Source organism: Schistocerca cancellata, chromosome 4 (genome assembly GCF_023864275.1).
Source record: "Schistocerca cancellata isolate TAMUIC-IGC-003103 chromosome 4, iqSchCanc2.1, whole genome shotgun sequence".
NCBI lineage: Eukaryota > Metazoa > Arthropoda > Insecta > Orthoptera > Acrididae > Schistocerca > Schistocerca cancellata.
The window spans coordinates 501954024-501976490 of NC_064629.1; the positions used below are offsets into that span (position 1 = coordinate 501954024).

The 22467-nt window shown below is 42.2% G+C and overlaps 1 protein-coding gene across 2 annotated transcripts in view; it reads left to right on the forward strand.

Moving 5' to 3' along the window:
• Positions 1 to 22467, forward strand: part of LOC126183723 (thrombospondin type-1 domain-containing protein 7A-like) — a 1149604-nt gene that overhangs the window by 379884 nt on the left and 747253 nt on the right. Inside the window, exon 3 of one of the 2 annotated variants that reach the window (XM_049925914.1) lies at positions 7457 to 7627. The exons of the other annotated variant lie outside the window; for it this stretch is intronic. Within the exon in view, the coding sequence (XP_049781871.1) occupies positions 7457 to 7627 (171 nt within the window). The remainder of the gene's footprint in view (positions 1 to 7456; positions 7628 to 22467) is intronic. 2 annotated transcript variants of the gene reach the window in all.

Here is a 22467-nt window from a genome sequence, read left to right on the forward strand (position 1 = left end):
TAGACCATCATCATAGCGATGTTTCTCGTCTCGGCAACCTGCGCCTGTGAGTTCGCCACCAGCATCATCACCTCATTTCTGTTAACTTCTTTATGCTATTGAATTTTTCGAAGATAAAACCGTACGTTGAGTGCCATACAAGGTGTCCCAAGAGGAATGGAAAATATTTAGGGGTATGTCAGGAACGATCGTTTGAAGCAAAACACATTCATGGGACGATTATGGGTGCAGAAAATCGTCGTGTGCTGGATAGTAGGACTACGCTGCACCATTTCAACATTGCTTTGCTGTTCCTGTTCTCGTTGTCGATCCACATGTTTAGAAGAAAAATAGGAACTGTGCTGAAAACTCTGCTAAACACTTTAGATCAGGAATTCGATGTGTGGGAAAGCGCTGACGGTATTGTCCGACAGCAGCAGGAATCTTACCACCCCAGAAGGTTTAAACGTACGTCGTAGCTGCATATTCTTCTTTAGTGAAGGTGTGTGGCGGTTTGGTCAGAGCATGTGCAAGTACAAATAACCAGTTTGAATAGAATTTATGTCCATTTGAAGCTTTTTTCAAATGAGCGTCCTGTCATATCCCTGAATATTGGCCCTTACTCTTATTACATCGTGTTTACTGTATATACCGGATGTTTCTCCTGAGAGTCGTCAGGAGAATTTTCTCTGGTGTTTCGGCATACATTTTCCATTTCGTTTTCGCAGTGTGTAGCTGGAATCCAGCCAAAAAAAAAAATTGCTCATTATGTCTTTCATGCCACATGCGATGTCGACAGAAATCATCGATTTGTTCCCAGTTATACAAAAAATGACTTTCAAAGTGGAATTTTTCATGTCCAATCGATAGAGCGGTCCAAAATTAGTACGACATTTGTTTTGTCGATGTGCACTAACAGGGACAGAGAAACACGAATGGTGACCAGTACTCCAGGATAGACTGTGCAGTGCTGCTCTATGGCGGTAGCAGTCCGCGAACGCCAGAGCTGCACGCGAGTCGATGATGGCGTATTGGTTTCTCTTCATGTTATAATGTCCCCATTAACCAAATTTTTGTGGTGAGATCTTATGGGACCAAACTGCTGAGGTCATCGGTCCCTAAGCTTACACACTAAATAGTCTAAATTAAACTAACTTACGCTAAGGACAACCCACACCTATGCCCGAGGGAGGACTCGAATCTTCGACGAGGGGAGCCGCGAGAATCGTGACAGGACGCCTAAGACCGAGCCGCTACCCCTCGCGGCCCCCGCTGACAAGCATCAATAAAACTAATATCCCAATGGAGTCATTTGTGACTGTTCTATCAAAAGATCACGTAAATTTCCAGTTCCAAAATAATTTTCTTTGTAACAGGCAATAAACCATCGACAATGGGCGTCGCTTGAAAGAGATGAGCAGTATTTGTTCAGGTTGACTCCAGTTGCGCATTGCAAAAACGAAATTTCATATAACTGCCGAAACACCAGAAAAATACGCCTGACGACTCTTGCAAGGGTGCAGTGTATATAGCAGAATTTCTCTCAGGTTTTTCCTTTCCTATATTTGCAGCCGACAATAAACAAATGGTTCAAATGGCTCTGAGCACTGTGGGATTTAACATCTAAGGTCATCAGTCCCCTAGAACTTAGAACTACTTAAACCTAATTAACCTAAGGACATCACACATATCCAAGCCTGAGGCAGGATTCGAACCTGCGACCGTTGCAGTTTCGCGGTTCCGGACTGAAGCGCCTAGAACCGCTCGGCCACAGCGGTCGGCGACAATAAACATTGACAGTAGTATTACGTAGGCGAAAGTATTTTGGACTGTGATTTAAGTCCGTTTCCAATTACATACCAGTCCTGTGTCATTTACCAGGGGCCCGACCCATCGTAAGATGCGTTGTGAAACATTTCAGCTACTACTGGTCAGTGGCCATTCTGATTATACACTGCAATATTAGGACAATATACGGCGATCATTAAAGTGTCCCAACGTGGTTCCGTGAGGTTTATGTTGTTTATTTCAATATAAAACTGCGTATTCATTTCCGGTCACTATATCCTCACTTCCGAGTACTCAGGCTGAAGATTTTTTAGGTAGTACAGGATTATAAACTGTGACTCGGACGCTCTGTATAGAGAGGAAGAAGGCCCCACCGCCATTTAATTTTCACCACGTAAAATGTCAGCAGAAGGTGACAAAAACACCTACTACTATAATATGTAAAAGTTCCTCCCATGCATTACGAGGAGAACGAAAGTTCATGTTATTGAGATAAATTTGACGTTTCTCTTTCGAAGTAAAAAAGATTTTTGAAGTATATAACAGTTAGGGAATTTATTAAAACCTGATTTATGCACGTTGATAATACTGAAAACCCACAAAGTAATTAAAAATGCACTTCAGCGGAAATAAGCTGTAGAACTTATATTGGAAAACAGTTACAAGCAAACCAAAACTGGGGCTTTACTACGTACAGAGGAAATCAAATGAAAAACGGAGTCCCTTTTACGTATACCAAAAATGCGTTGGCTAACAACATCCATTATGCAGGACGACCTGAAAACTAAAGCAACCGGCTGGTCTGTATTCCAACTTTCCACGGAATGGATTTACCTCAGTATATCTGTTAGCACGGCACACCCCACGACCTGGCCCCTTACATAAGGCCGGTGTACCGGGTTATGCTATGGCCACAGAAGAAAACAATACCTTCAACACCGCAATGAGATACACTATGCAAGCGAAAGTTACTGTGTGAAGTTAGGGTATGTGTTCGAGTCTACAGAAGCGCAGGAGTAATTCATCAACGTCATAGGCGTATTTTTGTAATAGTGATTCGAGGGAGAGAACCGAGTGAGTCCGGATATAACGTGCTGGTTGGGACGTACGACATCGAAGTCCTATTAGAGTGATTTTCCACTCTCCACATGTGCCCAGGTCCTTAGAGATCGCAAAACCTTAAAGCGTACTGTATGAACCGGGTGCCGAACACTCCTTCCAAATTTTGAAGAGTAATCCAGTACAGAGGCAAGTGAAACTACAATCATTGGTGAGCCTATGGGTCTCAGTTTTCATCATCGAAAGCCAGCCATTGATATAAATAAATAATGCACAATGACCATCATACCTAGTTTCAGAGAAAATACTTGAGTTTACTGAACTACCCTGCCCAAATTCGCAACCTTAACCCTCAATCGAATTTCTTTAGAGTGAGTTACGAGCTGGACCATTTCACTGGAAAGCAAATTCGACCTCCAGATAACCAGATGCAAGTGAAACCTTTCGCAGAAAATTAAAGTTTACATTAACAGGCAGCTGAGGCTATCATCTTTAGAAATAACAGCAGTGGGTGTAAAGAAACTTTTGGCTACACAATACGTCTGCAGCAACCGAAAAAGTAAGAAACATCTGACAGGATTTAAGGTTCAATCTTTACTCGGAACCTGAAGAAAGGAATTTCTATCAAAACCTTCGTAGTAACCACTTTCTCCTTGTTCGAGCAAATGAGAGAAAATACTGTAGTCTACACAGTTACTTTATATTTTAAAAATTTGAAAAAATTATTATTTCTAATGAATTCTTCTACCTGATTCTATAAATGTTTCAAATTTTTAAGTTAAACGTAAACCAAAAATTTAAGTCTCAGTAGTAGTTACCTGTTCCCCAACAATTCTCATATATTAAATATTTTCAGATTCAGAACCATACTTCCACATCAGTATCTCTTTAAAAATTATGTTGCGAGTAAAACTCAACACCAATTAACGAAATTTTCATTTCTTAAATATTTTTAGAGTTGGCATATAGTACCACCCCTCGGTAGTACACGTTACTGAAAATGTGTTTATGTTGCTAAGAATGTGCTAAAAGATAGTTTCGTTTTATAGACGCAACTAAAACAGCAGCACCTATTTAAAAACTATGTTGTTATTGTAAGTCAACAAGAGTGAACGAATTTAGATTTTTAAAATTCTTTTTCGGATGGGCGTAATGTACCGCCCCCCCCCCCCCCCCCCCCCCCAACTGCTAATGCGTGCTATGAGAAATGTATTGGTATTGCTAGGATTAAGCTGAGGAACACACATCTCTACAGCCCACGGAACAAGAAATTAAGCAGAAGTGAACCTGGCTATGAAGGGATTTGAGGAATATAAAAACAGTGCAGGGAGGTTAAGGATTGACTACAATGAGCAAGTTTGTATGGGTGCAGGTGACACTAGCTGTGCATATATGAAGATGCTTCCACAGGATAGACGAATGTGTAGAGCTTCATCGAACCATTCTTCCATATTCTACCATATTCAACGAACAGCTGCTCTAGCTATTTAAATGAAGTGTCAGAAAGTTCATCTCTTCAAATCACTATTAATTCTGCGCATAAAAAACTACATTGGTGTGGTATGTAGCTGTCAAGATTGTTACCTTCGAATCAAATATTAAATTCAGGACATTTAGATAGCACAAGACTCTCGTAAATTAAATGATGTTTCAATAAGATTATTCTTTCTGAACAAAACCTGGAAACAAAAAAAAAGGTAACACTGTCAAATCCAGAATGAGATTTCACTCTGCAGTGGAGTGAGCGCCGATATGAAACATCCTGGAAAATGAAAACTATGTGCCCAACTGATATTCCTACTCGAGACCTTTGCCTTTTTCGGGCAAGTGGTCTATGGACGCGAGCATACTCAGGAACCCCTCCTCACAGCTGTACTTCCGCCAATACCTTGTCTCCTACTTTCCATACTTCACAGAAGCTCTTTTTCGAGGGAGATCTTCTGTGAAGTTTGGAAGGTAGGAGATAAAGTGCAGGCGGAAGTGATGCAGTGAGGACGGGTCGTGAGTCGTGCTTGGGCAACTCAGTCGGTTTCATGATCGAGCAGTCCCTCTATACATTGATATGCACCTCAATCTTCGACGGTGATGCCCGACCAACCTCACTGGCTTATTGATAGAGGCTCTGGCACAATCTTCCCTTGACACTCCCGTGGCGCATACTGAGTTACAGGTGCCACTTTCCTATTTTGGGAGGATTTACCTCGAATATGACTGCCTAAGGAACGTTCTCCCTGTCTCTCGCCTAACAAAAGCCTATGACGTCTATCGCACCCTACGTCGCCACCGGTAGCCTGATGTCGTCGAATTGACGTATCGTACCATGCATTGGAATGTAGTATGGCGCACTTTTTACGCGGTAACGCTAGAATCAGACATACGTTCGATACGCTACGTGCCGGTGAACAAAAAACAGATTACTCGAGAGAGACTCCATAGGATCCATCTCGCCGATTCACCTTTGTGTGTGAACTGCAACGTCAGGATACAGACAAATACCGGCTACGTAGCGCGGAGTGGCCGCGAGGTTTGAGGCGACATATCACGGATTGCTCGGCCCCTCCCGCAGGAGGTTCGAGTCTTCCCTCGGGAGCCGGCCGGAGTGGCCGAGCGGTTCTAGGCGCTACAGTCTGGAACCGCGGGACAGCTACGGTCGCAGGTTCGAATCCTGCCTCGGGCGTGGATGTGTGTGATGTCCTTAGGTTAGTTAGGTTTAAGTAGTTCTAAGTTCTAGGGGATTGATGACCTCAGAAGTTAAGTCCCATAGTGCTCAGAGCCAGTTTGAACCTTCCTCGGGCATGGGTGTGTGTGCTGTTCTTAGCATAAGTTAAAGTAGTGTGTACATCTAGGGACCGATGACCTCAGCCCTTTAGTCCCTTGGGAATTCATACACGTTTCATTTCATTTCATTTCAACTGGCTACATTGTGAAAAATGGTTCAAATGGCTCTGAGCGCTATGGGACTTAACTTCTAAGGTCATCAGTCCCCTAGAACTTAGAACTACTTAAACCTAACTAACCTAAGGACATCACACACATCCATGTCCGAGGCAGGATTCGAACCTGCGACCGTAGCGGCCGCGCGGTTCCAGGCTGTAGCGCCTTTAACCGCGTGGCCACCACGGCCGACGCTACATTGTGAGCCAGTGAAAGAGGTATGGTATTTTGTGCGTCAAATTTTGGCACACTTTTTATGAATTTTACCCGTTTATGTCGATTCACACACTCTCCTCTACCCGGACGCTGCTTATTACCAGAGGATGTAACACAAATCTATCACATAGTTCAGAGGTCAAATGGCTCTAAGCTCTATGGAACTTAACATCTGAGGTCATCAGTCCCCGAGATTTATAACTACTTACACCTAATCATCACACACATCCATGCCCGAGGCAGGATTCGAACCTGCGACCATAGCAGCAGCGTGGTTCCGGACTGAAGCGCCTAGAACCGCTCGGCCACAGCGGCCGGCAATCAGAGGTCACGCGATTCATTATTTGTTTGGAGATGGTGTTATAGGATTCATGGAAGTTTGGAACTATTTAAACGATCGTCATTGTGCCATTGTGAAGAACCCTAAGTACAGCCAGTACTTTTCGAACTTCTTGCGGAGAATCTTCCACGACCCACCCCGTAGCTCGATCATTCCCGCCAGGAAATAAATTTGACACATTCACAAGTAGGTTATTTGAACAGATAACGGTGCCTACACGACATTACGAGAATCATGCTACCAAGATGGGGCGACGGCGTCCGCGAAGTATCGACGGTGCATGTGCGTGTTTCATAAGTGTTACTTCTTGTTTGTTTCCTTTTTCACGCAAGTAGTACATGTCCCTTCTTCTTTTAAAGTCGTGGTGACAGGGACACGTCATGGAAGAGGAAGAGTAATTTTTTGTCAATAAATAAATGAATATTTTGCTGTGATCATTTATCCCTTCAATATGTTCCTGTTTGGCGCCCGAGACATTGTGGTCAGGCGATGTAAAATGACCCCTACTCACTATGCCCCGGTGACCATTCCCCCCTTTTTTAAAAATGTAGACTAAAAGGAGAAAAGTTGGCAGAGAAATTGCCCGTGTAAAGCAAAGTTCTCGAGTTCGGGTCTCGGTCAGGCACACAGTTTTAATCTGCCAGGAAGTTTCAAACGGTGAAATGTTCTGTGAAACTGTCTAGTAATGCTCTAAATCATGTACAGCAAATAAGCTGTCTCAGGTATTTCTCTAATGTATTTTATTTATTGCTTTTGGACAAACCATTTCACAACGCATTACACCGATGTTGTCCTTTTTTTATTAATAGTGAAGCAGATAATGTGCCACGTCACAAGCACAAAGTTTCAGATAAGTTACCAATATTCAAGTTCGCCTATGGGTTCAGTCTCAATGAATAGCACCCTTTTAGATCTTACTGGGTTGCCTCAGCAGAGAAACCTTTCAAACAAATGTTGGGCTATGACTTACGACAAACACAACGCACAGAGAACTCTCGCCAGATTTAGTCTGCCCGATCGAATTGCCACTCGAGGTTCACGACTTCAAGGCTGCAGTAATTTCAGCGATTTTTATGGCCGAATTGTCGCTGGAGAGTGGAAGGAATGGATTGGTTAACAGGGAGTGTGGCGCTGTTGCAGGCGGCTGGGGCCCCTGCTTCCCCAACACTGGCTCGTGCGGGGACGGCTTGCAGTGGCGTACGGTGTGGTGCGCCCACATCGACGGGCGCGCCGTGCTCGAGTACCAGTGCGACCGTTCCATGCAGCCAGCCACCGCAGCAGCCTGCATCCTCGAATGCGGCCACCAGAAGGGTATTCCTCGCCTCTTACTACACTCCCTTCTGCTCTCCCCTTTGTGCGCAATGAAATCTGTCTCCCGACACAATTTTCTTTTCCCTTTGAAATTATTTCCCTTGTAGCAGTGGCGACGTTCCTTTCACTGCTTCTTTTCTTTCTAACTTGCTTCTGTGATTTTATCGATATCATTACCTTTCTTTCGGTCCGAGTTGCTTTGCAGTGTTACCCGTATTTTTTTCGCAAATGAGCTACTTTCCGGGTGACAGCTTGCGAATGGTAATACCTCGTTAGGCACTACACGCTCGCTCTTCCATTCCGTTCACATTCCTGTGCTTAATTTCATTACCGGTATCCCGCTTTCTTTGTAGGTTTGTGTGTGGGCATTGTCTCCCTTCAATACTGCATTGCTTTTACTGTTGTTATACTCCTAGCTACTTACCTCCCCTAATACCTTTATCAACCACTTTGATGTTCGAAGCATGTTGGCTGTAACAAGGACCCTCTCTCCCGTTTGTGCGGAATGTACAGCCTAGGAATATTCCCTCTACACCAGTTTCCTTGCAGCATTGAAATAATTTTGTATTTTCTACTTTTGTAGTATAAATCACTCTTCCAGTGTAGCCATACGTTTGCCTTTACATTTGTACGAAAAGTTTGATGGCTTATAGCGTTTGCTTCCTAAAGGTGTGCATTTTGGAACTGAGGAAAACCTTTAATATTTTTCTGACTTTCTTTAATTAAATTATTTGAGTCAAAGGAGATTTTCCTAATTCTTTATCTCATTACTACTTTACTTTTCCCTTTTCTTATTACTTTAGGCACAGAAAAATATCTTTCGAGTTGTGCCCCAAGTCCACATATCATCCCAGCGTGTGATTGATAGAGAAAATATCTTCGTATTGCGTAATGTTCGCATTTATGTGTGTCAATGGCACATAAGGAGAGGTCAGACCCACCGATTTCGACCATCGTCGCCTTACTAGTAGAAGGCCACCCGAACGTAGCTCGTGTGGAAAGCATTAGATCAGACCGGTTTGGTTTTCGATAAATTCTAGATCAAGATTCATGACAGGTGATCCATTTCATGGTAGGTGGAATCGTTAGAATACTTGAAACTAAGCGCATTTTATTTATACGTATCGTGTTCGCAGTCTGAAAGTTTCCGAGAAATTGAATGATCAGTCATTCAGATCAGTCAAACGTATGTTTTAGGAGAAAAAATCTTTCCTAAGTGTTGCCGTGGTCCTTCGCATTGCTGTCCGCCTTCAGAACAGTCAATTTCCACGCCCTCGGGCTAGAACAGAAGAATGTTAACTGTGGTGTATCGCAGGGTCACCGCCGTGGCTTTTAAGGGACCTCTTCTTCAGATATACCTGTAATGGATCGAAATCACTAATTATTCGATTTCTCGAAAATTCTAAATCTGTGGGTCTGATACGTGCCAGTAGAAGTTACATATTTGCAACTGACGATTGATCTAACGATTCCACTTGACTCTAAATAGATCTTGCGTCATGATCTTTGACTTCGATTTTTTTTCGGAAACAGAAGTGTAGTGGAATGACTCCCAACTAGAAGGCCGATGCTAGTCGAAATCGGTGACTTGGACGGGCTAACCTCTTTCTGTCAGTTGGCATATATAGGACAAGTCACACAAATAAAAATGGTCTTGGTCACAACGTTTAGTTGTTCCACGGCTGCTCATAATTGTTTCAATGGATATGCATTTCTTTCGCCTTCGCTCATACTGTGGTTTTAAGTTAAGATATTACGTATAATTTTCTGTATTTGTTGCTTTAAAAGGTGCCTCTTCTACTTCTTCGCTGTCTGCTTGGACAGTTTTCTTCTCCGTGAAATTCCACACTACCGGTTCTCGGCAACTACATACTCTAGTTGAAAGCTTGAGAACCTCGCACTTGGTGTAATATTCCTTCTCTTTACTGCTTCTCCAGAAGATCATTATCACAGCAGGTGTATTTCCCGGACGTGAAACATGCGCTGGATGACACCCAGAAAGCTGTGTGCTCAAACAGGAGTCGTAAACGAACAGAGATCTGGACCTAATATGTCTGAATGTCACGTTATATGATTCGCACAAGGAATAAAGGAAAAATGATTTTCAACTTTTTTGTGATGATTACCTGATATTGTCAACTGTATTGGAGTCGATCTCACAGTTGGTTTTCGTATTACGGATGTTAAGTCGGCCAGATCGCATAAAAGTACATAATTATTTCTAGTTTTAACGAAATTAAATAGCCACCCTCAGATCATCTGTATTGAAGAAAAAGTTCTATACCAATGATCTGATGATGAAACTAGTAATCATCGTGTGGTTTTATGTGATCTGGGCTAATACACTTCTGTTATAAGCAGGACAACCATGTCTATATCTTTTGTGTCAAAAATAGCCCATTAAGTCGAGCAGTAATTCACAACAGGTAATATTTGAAGAAGGACTGTTTAACACCCTACATAGACCTCGTTGATATGAGGAACATAAAGCATATCGCTGATCGACAATCATCCGACCTCAACACCCTTCCCCTGCAGTAACTGGAAAATGGTCAACGCTGACAATGGACGCAAGTACATAACAATCTGGTTTACACTGTCTTCGAAGAATTGCAACCTTCTTGCAAGAGTTTTGTTTCTGTTTAGATTGAGTATGTATATATTTTTATGTTAAAACTTGATTAACATTTTTCTGTTTGATATTTGTGTTGACCTCTTTGAAAGTCATGTTACTTAAGCATGGTTTCCTCTGAAAATGTCATTTACCTTTATCAACCCATTGTACACCCATTACCTTTACTTAGTTACAAATAAATGTTGTGTGCCAGAAACCTTTCTTTCTTTTTTAACTGTGTTACATGTTACTGTTTGTTCCTTAATGTCCAATGGACTCTTCTGTCTACGTACAGGCAGATTTCAACGGTAAGTACGTATATTTTAAACATGTCAAGAGATTAAACCTAAACTAAGGTTCTGTGACCTTAATAATAAGTCTGTGACCTAGTACCAAGTGAAAGAAGCCTTTCACAGAGCTATGAAGTGTTTAGAACTAAAGAAACTTCATGGCTGCGTGGAACTATGTTTTCGAAATGTATTAGAGTCAAAATACCTACCTTTACTCCATTTTCGAAATATCAGGACATGAACAAGATTATGACTCCCATCTCTAGCCTTTTCCTTTCTCTTCTTCTTCTTACTCATAGTTCGTCAAAGTATTTATTGATCAGTGCACGAAGGTAGAGATACTAGTCTCAGACACATTCTTACACGAACCTTTGAGTTGCTATCAAGATGAAGGCCCATCACATAGAAAGAAAAGGTACATTATCTGTAGCAAATCGTGTATATTCTTGCAGGTAACAGCTTGCTGATTTTAGAAGAATGGTTTGCGTAATTAGGAAGAGTATAAGACAAAGAAAATGGTACATGTTAGATCTGATTTAGGCCGACAGCAATTCACGGATGGTTGAAACATGGGACACAGACTACAGGAATCGTAGGATGTACGCGAAACGGAGTTTCAACGATGCTGTGGTATATGACCATGAAGAAAACAATACAAACAAGTCTCTTAACTTAGACGAGTAAACTATTTGGTTATGTTCATTATGACCTCATATATACATTTAACCATCTTGGAAAATATGGGTATGCTGTAACACACACTGATGGCTCAAAACATAGTGACCATCTACGCAGTAGCGTTTTCGTCCAACTTTGGAAAGCAATACAGCAGTGATTCTGCTTTCCATGGATTCGAGAAGTTCTTGGCGGGTTTCCTGAGGTATATGGCACAATATGTCTACGCCCAGATCATATAATTCCGGCACACTACGGGCCGGTGGTTTGTGGGTGCGAATTTTACTCTCGACAGCGTCTCCGATGTCTTTCGTCGTATTCAGATCGGAAGAAATTGGTCGCCAAGGCAGCAACATGAGTTCACTATCGTGCTTCTCAGACCACTGTAGCACTATTATAGGCTTGTGATAGTGTTCATGCAGTCAACAGCTGCCATGATGCCTTAGATTACTACAGCAGGTCCCATGGAAGCCTGGACTTATGTCCCCGATAGCATAACACTGCCAGTACCTGCTTGAGTCTGTGTTGATGTGCACGTTTCGAGCGTATGTTCACCTGCTGGATGACGGCTTATCCGTACGCGACGAAAAATTTAGTGTAAAAAAAACACGGGATCATCTGATCAATCAGGCGACATATTTCAATCGATGCACGGTCCAATATTGATGACTCCCTCCCCACTGCAGCCGTAACTGACGATGTCATTTGGTCAACATGGGAACACAGAGTGGTCGGTCTGCTGTTGCGCCCCATGTTGGGCTACGCGGCTTGAACGATGTGATCCTAAACACTTATGCCTTCACCGTATTATACCTTATTGTCAGAAATCCCACAGTTTGACATCTATCCTGTTTCAAAGAGCGAGCAAGCCTCCAACCTCCAAGTTCTGAGACGAAGGATGGACGTCTAACATCCTGTCGGGTACGCGTGAGTTTACCGTTTTTCAATCACTTTCCACGGATTCTTACGACAGTAACACGAGAACAGCCGCCAGCTTCGCCGTTTACGTAATGCTCTTCTCCAGGCACTGGGCCATTACTATCTGCGCTTTGCCAAAGTCGCATATACTAGAGGATTTCCCCATTTATGGACCATATCCTTGTCACAATGGCTCTCCATTCGTCTCTGATCCGGTTTCCTCAGCGTATCAAGTTCCCGCAGCGCCATCAGGCGGTATTCCATCACTCAGTGGGCAGTGGACATAATTATTTTGGCTCCTCAGTGTACTGTCAACGGGATGATTCAGCTGCCCCTACAGATGTGCTTTATTCAACCCGTTATGCTTTCAAAAACGACGTGCGAGATTTTCATATTCTCTCGCTTGCTACACTCAAAGTATGAGACCCACAGAAAAATTGACCAAGACATTTCTGTAGGATTGTAATACATTTAAATTTTGTACTGGAATACATTTTCCTTGCAGACCACGGTTTTCGAGCTATACAAGAAAACCGTACAAAAATGACCTTCAAATGCACTTCCACACTGACATTCATCTCTCGCCAGTCAGGAGTTCTAGTATGTCGCTCATGGCATTCCCTCCTACCACTGTACAAAAATTCTGAGTGCATGAACAATTCCAATCTTCGACTTCTTATCTCTTTTGATTGGGCTGTTGTGCCACCAGCATAGTGGACTATTTCGTTAGCGTTATTAATTTAATCATGCCTGTGAGGGTAATATAAAAATGCAACTTTTCTAAATCTTATGCTAAAACTAATTACATTGACAATTTAATCCAAACTCAACCCTTACATGCACAGTAGTTTGTAGTCAGAAGGCCTGCAGAATGCAAAGATGTAATTTTTTCTATGTTGCTAAAGTTCACAGAATTGTAGGTAAAATTTACACCAACATCAATATTTCAATTTTTAAGCCCTCATTTAATCCAGACAAAGAAGATCAAAAAATGTCGAATGTGGGGAATGATTCATGCAGTCGCAAATTTTTGTACAGTGACAGAGGGGAGTCCAACGAACAACATACTAAAAATCCTGACTGCTGGATACTGAGTGTAGGAGCGAGGGTGCATTTGAAAGTCAGTTTCGTACGTTTTTCTTGAATAATTTGAAAACTACGCCCTCTAGCGAAAACGTGTCCCAGTAGAAAATTTAACTACATTACATTTCCAAGAGATATTATTTTCATTTTTTCTGTAGGCCTAATAATAGATTGCATTTAGCGAGCGAGAGGTTCCGAAAATATCGCGTGTCGTATTTTAAGGCATTGCAAATTTCATAAGTGCTATCGGTAGGGGCAGCTGAATCATGCTCTGTACTAGCCCTAGACAGAAATTTAAAATGGCATGGTAACTCTCACTGTCAACTGTTCTAAGCTGAAACATATTCACGTTCTCCTAGTATGTCGCTCATGGCACTCCCTGCTAAGTATCTAGGAAAAGAGGTCCAAGGCCATAGTAGACAGCTGCATATGAAACATTCAGTAATCACTGTCGAAGAGTAATTTGAGTGCTAGCTTATTGTGTAACTGCATATATATTAACAAAGAGCCCAGGTGCATTCACGGTATTCATGCCTAATCACGCACATGCGAAATGTACTGGTGTCTTTCAGCGCTCAGACGATGACTTGAGCGGGACAGATGGGTTGTGTGTGCTGTCCTCAGTGGTGGAAGTGAGAGATGATGTAACCATTGAGTATACTTATTCGCACGTCGTTGATTTAGAAGATGAGTAAACTACTACAGACACATGCATATATGTTATTTTTAAGTTACACATCATACTTAATATTTCTCCTCCTTGTGTCTGTGTAGGCGATATGGAGGGGACAATATGTGGCGGACTTGCACATACACGAGGAGCTGACCAGACTATGACGCGTTCATTGCCGCAGCCCGGTTCATCGACGATATATTCGCCACGCTTACCAAATCCCGCCATCAGCATCAGCATCATAAACATCGTGTGGGCTGATAACACCTGCTCATGTGTTGATGCAGGCGCGCCCTTGACGATCTCCCAGTTGTCATGGACCTACTCAGCATCAGTCATCACTTCGACAAAATTCTGGGCCTAGCAGCTTAATACCCCTGCCCACTGTGATACAGATCACCAAGGAAGTCTGCAGCCACATTTGATTACTCTGTGGGTGCTAGATCTCTTAGGGATTTCACAAGCGTGCATTGATAACTCGAATGTGAGCTACCGAGGCCCTGCCACTTTTCTCAATGACTATCAGGACGTTTTGGAAAGAATTCTCCCCGAAACTGTCAGCAGCCCGCAGTATCCTGTCATTAAGTGTAACACCCCTCTATACTCATACACCCCCTACAGAGCGCAGTGAAACAAGTGAACAGAACAGAATCGTCCAGATTTGGAGGCGAGTGTTATATTGCAGAGCTATTCATATCACACAGCGGTTCAGAACTTTTTGTCAAGATAGTGAAAGACTCAGCTGTGTACTCTACCTTGATACACGGCCATACTCGCATGTGCGCGACCCACTTCTTGAGGGTAGAATTTCATCCCTCTTCCGAAAGGTATAGCCACATGTATTATTGTCTAAAATCTAGATGAGAGGGTGTATATTGTTCGGAATGTTCGCTTCTTGCTGACAATACGAACTAAACGAAAGATACACAGCGTACAAGTAAGTGCGAACCATCTAATGTTTATGGACATTATAATTTTCAAGGCATTCCATTCCGCAGAACAGTCCAGGACCTTCCAAAACTCAAGTGTCAGAACCCTGAGTATTTGATTCGCGTTTCCACTCTGTGTGTTAATCAGGCAGAAGATGATGGCCATGAGCACACTGTGCAGAATAAAATGTAAAGCATAAAGTAGTTAGACCCCTGTACTTTTCTAAATTAGCTGGTCACTGCCCCATATATGTTGATTAGCTACTACTTTCCGTGGGCGACCTCTAATACTACCAGTTGATAAAAAGCATGTCGCACAGACTTTATTCCCAACTGAGTACAAAAAAATGTGCAAGGTATTTTTAACGAAGATGTCTCAATTCGTTTACCGACAAAGAGTATCTCAACAGACACCTCATCGATTAGGGAAATGCCCATCCAGGATAAAAAGTGGTAGGAGTTTAAGGACGCCCAACACAAAGAAAAATGCCCCTTCCTCATGCACACTGACTTCCACTATCTCCTAACTCATGTGGAGTGTTGTGGAGATAACCCAACTGCTTTTCATACTACCATCGGGGAACAGCACATACCAACTTGTATCCTAATACGACTGTAGTTGCACCAAATTCGAATTGTACGTCGGGGATTTTCCTGCGGGATGGTTGTTAGCTGAGCTCCAAAGATTTTCATGTGAATCTGATGAGACTGATGATACCACGTTCCCATGACCGAAACGCAGGAAAATTATGCCTTGTATAAACAGGCAGTTGCGTGTCATGTGTTTGGGCTGAAGTGGGAACTCCACGTAGATATAATTGTCATCTAACGAGGAAGTTTCACGGCGCCATTCACAACACGTGTAACTTAAGTACCAATTACCACGAAACATATCGGTCTTCTTTCACAATTTGAGTGGGTATAATTCCTACATTATCGTGCAGTACTTGTGTGATTTTGGTTTGAAAGGCGGTAAGGATTTTACCGCCCCTGACACAGTTGAAAGGTATATTTTTCTCCAAGAATATCACGCCAAGAATAACGCTCCGATTCCTTGACTCGCTCCGATTCCTTGATTCGCTTCACTTCATATGCGCATCTCTTCAGAAAGAAGACTGCACGAAACAGCAGTGCTCGACATATCCACATTCTTCATCAAACTAACAGGCACTGCCATAACAAATGCATAGTATGAGTACACGGTGGATGTTTGGCTGGAGTTCAACATCCCTGATTTAGGAGACAATGCTAGATTACAAGTGAACACAGATGTACACCTCGTGGACATTCTCAAGGGGTTCCGGAGTGAACGCCTGGGCACATGCTCTCTGGAGTTTGCCTTCTGTTTCACCGCAGCACGTTTTGTATTATCGCGAAATATGGGAGAAAAAATGGTTCAAATGGCTCTGAGCACTATGGGACTTTACATCTGTGGTCATCAGTCCCCTAGAACTTAGAACTACTTAAACCTAACTAACCTAAGGACATCACACACATCCATGCCCGAGGCAGGATTCGAACCTGCGACCAGAGCGGTCACGCAGTTCCAGACTGAAGCGCCTAGACCGCACGGCCACACCGGCCGGCGAAATATGGGAGAGAGTGTCACAGAAATGATACATGATTTGGGCTGGAAGGCATTAAAAGAAAGCCGTCTTTCGTTGCTCCGGAATCTTCTTACGAAATTCCAATCACCAGCTTTCTCCTCCGAATGCGAAAAGATTTTGTTAACACCGACCTACATAGGGCGGAAAGATCACCACGATAAAATAAGGGAAATCAGAGAACGTACGAAAAGATATAGGTGTTCATTCTTTCCGCACGCTATAGGAGATTGGAATAATAGGGAATTGCGAAGGTAGTTCGATGAACCCTCTGCCAGGCACTTAAATGTGATTTGCAGAGTATCCATGTAGTTGTAGATGTAGATGTACATTGATATCAACACCGAATGTGTTGTGTGATTTTGAAAAAGATCTTTATAAGTGAAGGAACAATTCAATTTTCGGGGAAAACCATCGTAAATATTAGAGAATAACTTGAAATTCATATAGTGTACAAGTGTGATGTGCATTATAGCGCAAGAGATTAAATCGAATCACCTAAAGTTGGCCAAGGATGCTCGCCAACTGCTGGAAAAAGCAGGAATGTATAGAATTGTAGGAAGGAGTATGTGGGTATTACGTAAAGAACGGTCAAGATATGTCTAGAAGAGCACAAAGGAAATTGCAGAAGAGGGGAGATAGACAGATCAACTGTTGCGGATCACGGTTTGCAGCCAGGTGACCACCACACTCGTTTTGATAGGACTGAAGTACTGGCTCCCTCAAGCGGATACCATGAAAGGATATACAGAGAGACAATAGAGATCGTTAAATACACAAGGAATGTCAATTGGAAGGAGGAGGACGTGAAATTGAATTCATCTGTATACCTGTGCTGAAGAAGATGTGCACCAGTCTTCCAGCATAGGGTGATAGCAACAGCGGACAACGGCAACCGACAACGGCCAGATGCGCTCGGGTATCAAATGCATTTCACGTCACGTCATTGCGCGGGAGCACGCATAAACGGAATTTTTCTGCAGTCAGTAGCGAGCTAGGGTGTGAATGGAACACTCAAAGGAACTACGATCCCCTTGAAAATGTCCTCCGCAGATGGTGACGAAACGTTGGGTTTTAAAGTGAAATCCGTACGACCACGGCTTAACAGCCCGGAATATTTTATTAATAATGTAAATGAAATGGAAATGAATGTAAATACTGTATAGAGAATGATCAGAAAGAAAATGTTAATATAATATAAAGTGGTAAATCGAAACAAAATGGAAACATAGTGTTTACTACACTAGCTTTAGTGGAAAAATGTTTATCTGATAGTCATAATTCATCAGACTGTGTAAATACATCAACAGAAATTGTAAAAAAATAGCTTTGCCAATTATTGTACAAAGGGCGTTCAATAAGTGATGCAACACTTTTTTTGTGAAAGAAGGTTCGTTTTATTCAGGTCTTCATTACACCATATTATTCCCCACTATTCTGACTACAAAACCCTATTTTTCATTACTCCGTATCATCCACGTATTGCTTCCCATGGAGTGCATCCTTCATTGGACCAAACAGACGGAAGTCGCATAGTGCACCATTCGGGATTTAGCGTGTATGAGGAACAACGGTCCAATGAAGTTTTATAAGCTCCTCTCTGGTAAGCCGATTTGTGTGAGGCCTTGCGTTGTACGGAGAAGAAGTTCGTTTGCATTTTTGTGACGACGAACAAGCTGAAGTTGCTTCTTCAGTTTCCTGGGGGTTGCACAATACACTCCAGAGTTGATCGTTGCACCATGAGGGATAACGTCAAAAAGAATACACCCATCACAGTCCCAGAAGACCGTCGCCATGGCTTTACCGGCTGAGGGCGCGGCTTTGAACTTGTACTTCAGAGGAGAGGTGGCCTGGCGTCTCCATGGATTGCCGTTTCATTTCCCGTTCGAACTGATAAACCCATGTTTCTTCGCCTATGATGATGTTCGACAAGAAATTCTCACCATCAGCCTCGTAACGCACAAGCAACTATGGTCATATTGTCCTTTGTTGCTCTGTATAGTCCTCTGCTCACAAAGAGGAATCCAGCGGTACACACCTTTGGGTACCGCACTGATAGACGAGTCCAGTTGAGCAGCGACGTGGTCGATTTTAATTCGTCGATCACCTCGAATGAGAGTGTCCATACGTTCCAACATTGCAGGAGACACATATATGTGCGATGATGGCAGATGTCTCACCCAACGACTCAGTGTGCTTTTGTTCACCTCCAGGTCTCTGCAGATAATCTGATAGAGCTTCTCAATATCTGCGATACTCTGGTTTTCAGCCAAAAGAAACTCAGTGACAGCTCTCTGCTTGGAACGCACATCCGCTACAGACGCCATTTTGAAGCCTATATATAGTAGCGCTACCCATCCGAACTTCATGAACCTACAGAGGCTGAAGTGCGAATATTCCACTATGTACCACAGCAAATTCCACCTATTCGCCTTTTTTCAACCGAAACAGACCGACGATAAAAAGTTTTGCATAGTGTATTGAACGCCCCAACAAATGTATTCACAGGGATCATTCAACATCTGACGTTCTTCACACCGCACATATAACCTAATACTCCTGCTAGAAATACTAATCACGAACAACACCAATGCACTCTCGAGACTGATACCTGTCACACAGAACTGCAAGTCTAATCTTTTACACAGATCCACCTGTCACACAGATTTGAAATCTAATCATTTATATTCCTGGTAATGGCTTTCACGTATAAAAAGTTTCGTTGACATCTGAGCATGTCTTCTGGGTGGTCCACTTTTTTTTTCATACAAACAGGTCGAGGCATCTACTTATTCGCCTAAACTTACTTTTGACCAGTTCAAGACTTTTGTAATCTGTTTTCGCCAAGACGAACGGAGCCCAGGGGCACATGAAGCAGACAACAACGTGTTTATGCAACTTCATTAGTAACCGAGGTACAGGGTAAAACATCGTGTGTTTAGACGAAAGTATGCTATTTTTTCCGTCAAAATTGCAGATGATGATGAGACAAATTAAATTATGTGACTATTTCGTAAATATAACAAGAAATCGCAGGTTAAAAACACATTAAACACAGGGATTTTTGTGCTGACGTTGCAGGCGTTGAATGGCCCGACACAAGGAAGTTTATATCACTTGCACCCAGGGGATCATATCCAATGTCATGGTTGGCTGTTTGACTTTACAGAGGTTTAAACGGTGTTTTTTACCAAAGAAAACGTTATATAGCTGGAAAGTCATTCATTGGGCATAAACGTGAGACAGTTAACTTTCCTTTATCTCCCACAATGTCCAAAAAGCGTCATATGTATATGAGAACATTTGACGTTCGCAAAGTACTTTTTTTAGTTTCAAAGTGATTATAATTTGAAGAATTTGCAGGAGTTACCGGGTTCCACAGGGCTCAGTCTTAGTTACATTTTTGTTTGTCATATACAGGGTTAATCATATAAAACTTGCGCCCCAAAAATTGCGAAATGGAAAGTGCTATTGTTGCGTGGTTTTTGCAGAATGGATTGGTTGCCAGGGGCTCGTATTGTTAGCCAATACACATATTGTAAAAATACTTAGAAAGCGCATTTTTTGTGTAAACATGCACTTTTTAAATGAAAAAATGTCTATTGACATTATCGAACTAAAAGCAGGGTAAATTAGAATGTAGTGGTGTTGGTTGCAAAAATCAAGTGCGAGTTGTTTACGAGATATATTATACAACGTTTCCACACCGACCCTTGTTTGTGCAATTCAGTTTTCTTAGTTGCAAGGTACGATGTTATTGTGTTTGTTTACAGTGTGCTTTTTTGTTCCTTGAGTGTACTGTGACTTTTTTTGTTGGTCTCATTTTGTTCGTTATTGTTAGTTCTATTTGTTCGGAGCGGACGTCCCGTGACGCTTGTTCAAGTTTATCGTTGAGCCATTACCTCTGTTTTTTTTATTATTTTTTTTTATTACAGAGGGCAGCTAAGCCTCTGACCGAACACACTGAGTTACGGTGCCGGCTAACTAGGTGGTCAGTTAGTGTTTGACGGTCCAAGCGGTAGATTGACTGGACGATGGGATTTACAAATGCAGATGATACAGACATGCTCATGTAGTATGAGCAGTGTAGGAAGAATCCATTTCGATCTTGTACCGTGTATACGGCAAAATATCACAATAGACGTCAATCATCTCAGCAATTATTTATCATAAATGGTTCAGATGGCTCTGAGCACTATGGGACTTAACTTCTGAGGTCATCAATCCCCTAGAACTTAGAACTACTTAAACCTAACTAACCTAAGGACATCACACACATCCATGCCTATGGGAGGATTCGAACCTGCGACCGCAGCGGTCGCGCCGTTCCAGACTGTATCACCTAGAACCGCTCGGCCACCCCGGCCGGCAATTATTTATCAACCTCTCCAACTAGTTACATGAAAATGGTAATGTAACAGCTAGACAACGTAACAAAAGGAAACAAGTGACGACAGAAGATGGAGAATTAATGTAGTTCTACATCTACGTGGATACTCTGCAAATCACATTCAAGTGCCTGGTAGAGGGTTCGTCGAACCACCTTCACAATTCTCTGTTATTCGAATCTCGTATAGCGCGCGGAAAGAACGAACACCTTCCCGTACGAGCTCTGATTCCCTTATTTTATTGTGGTGATCGTTTCTCATTATGTAGGTCGGTGTCAACAAAATATTTTCGGATTCGGAGGAGAAAGCTGGTGATTGGAATTTCGTAAAAAGATTCCGTTGCATCGAAAAAGCCTTAGTTTTAATGATGTGCGTCCTAAATCCCATGTCATCACTGACACTCTATCCCATATTTCGCGATAATACAAAACATGCTGCCGTTCTTTCAACTTTTTCTATGTACTCCGCCAGTCCTATCTGGTAAGGATCCCACGATGCCCAGCAGTATTCTAAAAGAGGACGTACAAGTGTAGTGTGGAAAGTCTCCTTACTAGATCTGTTACATTTCCTAAGTGGCTGCCAATAAAACGCAGTCTTTGGTTAGCCTTCCCCACAATATTTTCTGTGTGCTCCTTCCAACTTAAGTTGTAATTTCTAGGTATTTAGTTGAATTTACGGTCTTTAGATTTGACTGATTAATCATGTAACCGAAATTTAACGAATTCCTATTAGCAGTCATGTGGATGACCTCACACTTTCCGTTATTTACGGTATTGTCAACTGCCAATTTTCACATCATTCAGATATCTTTTCTAAATCGTTTTGCAATTTGTTTTGATCTTCTGATGACATTATTAGTCGATAAACGACAGTGTCATCTGCAAAACAACATAAGACGGCTCCCCAGATTGTCTCCCAGATCTTTTATATACATAACTACCACCAACAGGCCTATATCACTACCTTGGGGAACGCAAGAAATCAGTTGTGTTTTACTCGATGACTTTCCGTCAACTACTACGAACTGTGACCTCTCTGAGAGGAAATCACAAATCCAGTCATATAACAGAGACGATATTCCATAAGCACGCAGTTTCACTACAAGCCGCTTGTGTGGTACAGTGTCAAAAGCCTTCAAGAAATAAAGAAATACGGAATACATCTGAAATCCCTTGTCAATAGCACTCAACACTTCATGCGGATAAAGAGCTAGTTGTGTTTCACACGAACGACGTTTTCTAAACTCATGTTGTCTGGGTGTCAATAGACCGTTTTCTTTGAAATGCTTCATAATGTTGAAACACAATATATGTTCCAGAATTCTGCTGCATATCGACGTTAATGATATGGGCTTGTAATGAAGTGGAATACTCCTACTGCCTTTCTTGAATATTGATGTGACCTGTGCAACTTTCCAGCCTTTGGGTACGGATCTTTCGTCGAGCTAACGCTTGTATATGATTGTTAAGTATGGAGCTATTGCATCAACATAATCTGAAAGGAACCTAATTGGTATATAGTCTGGACCAGAAGACTTTCTTTTATTACGTGATACAAGTTGTTTCACTACACCGAGGATATTTACTTCTACGTTACTCATGTTGGCAGCTGTTCTTGATTCGAATTCTGGAGTATTTACTTCGTCTTATTTTGTGAAGGCATTTCG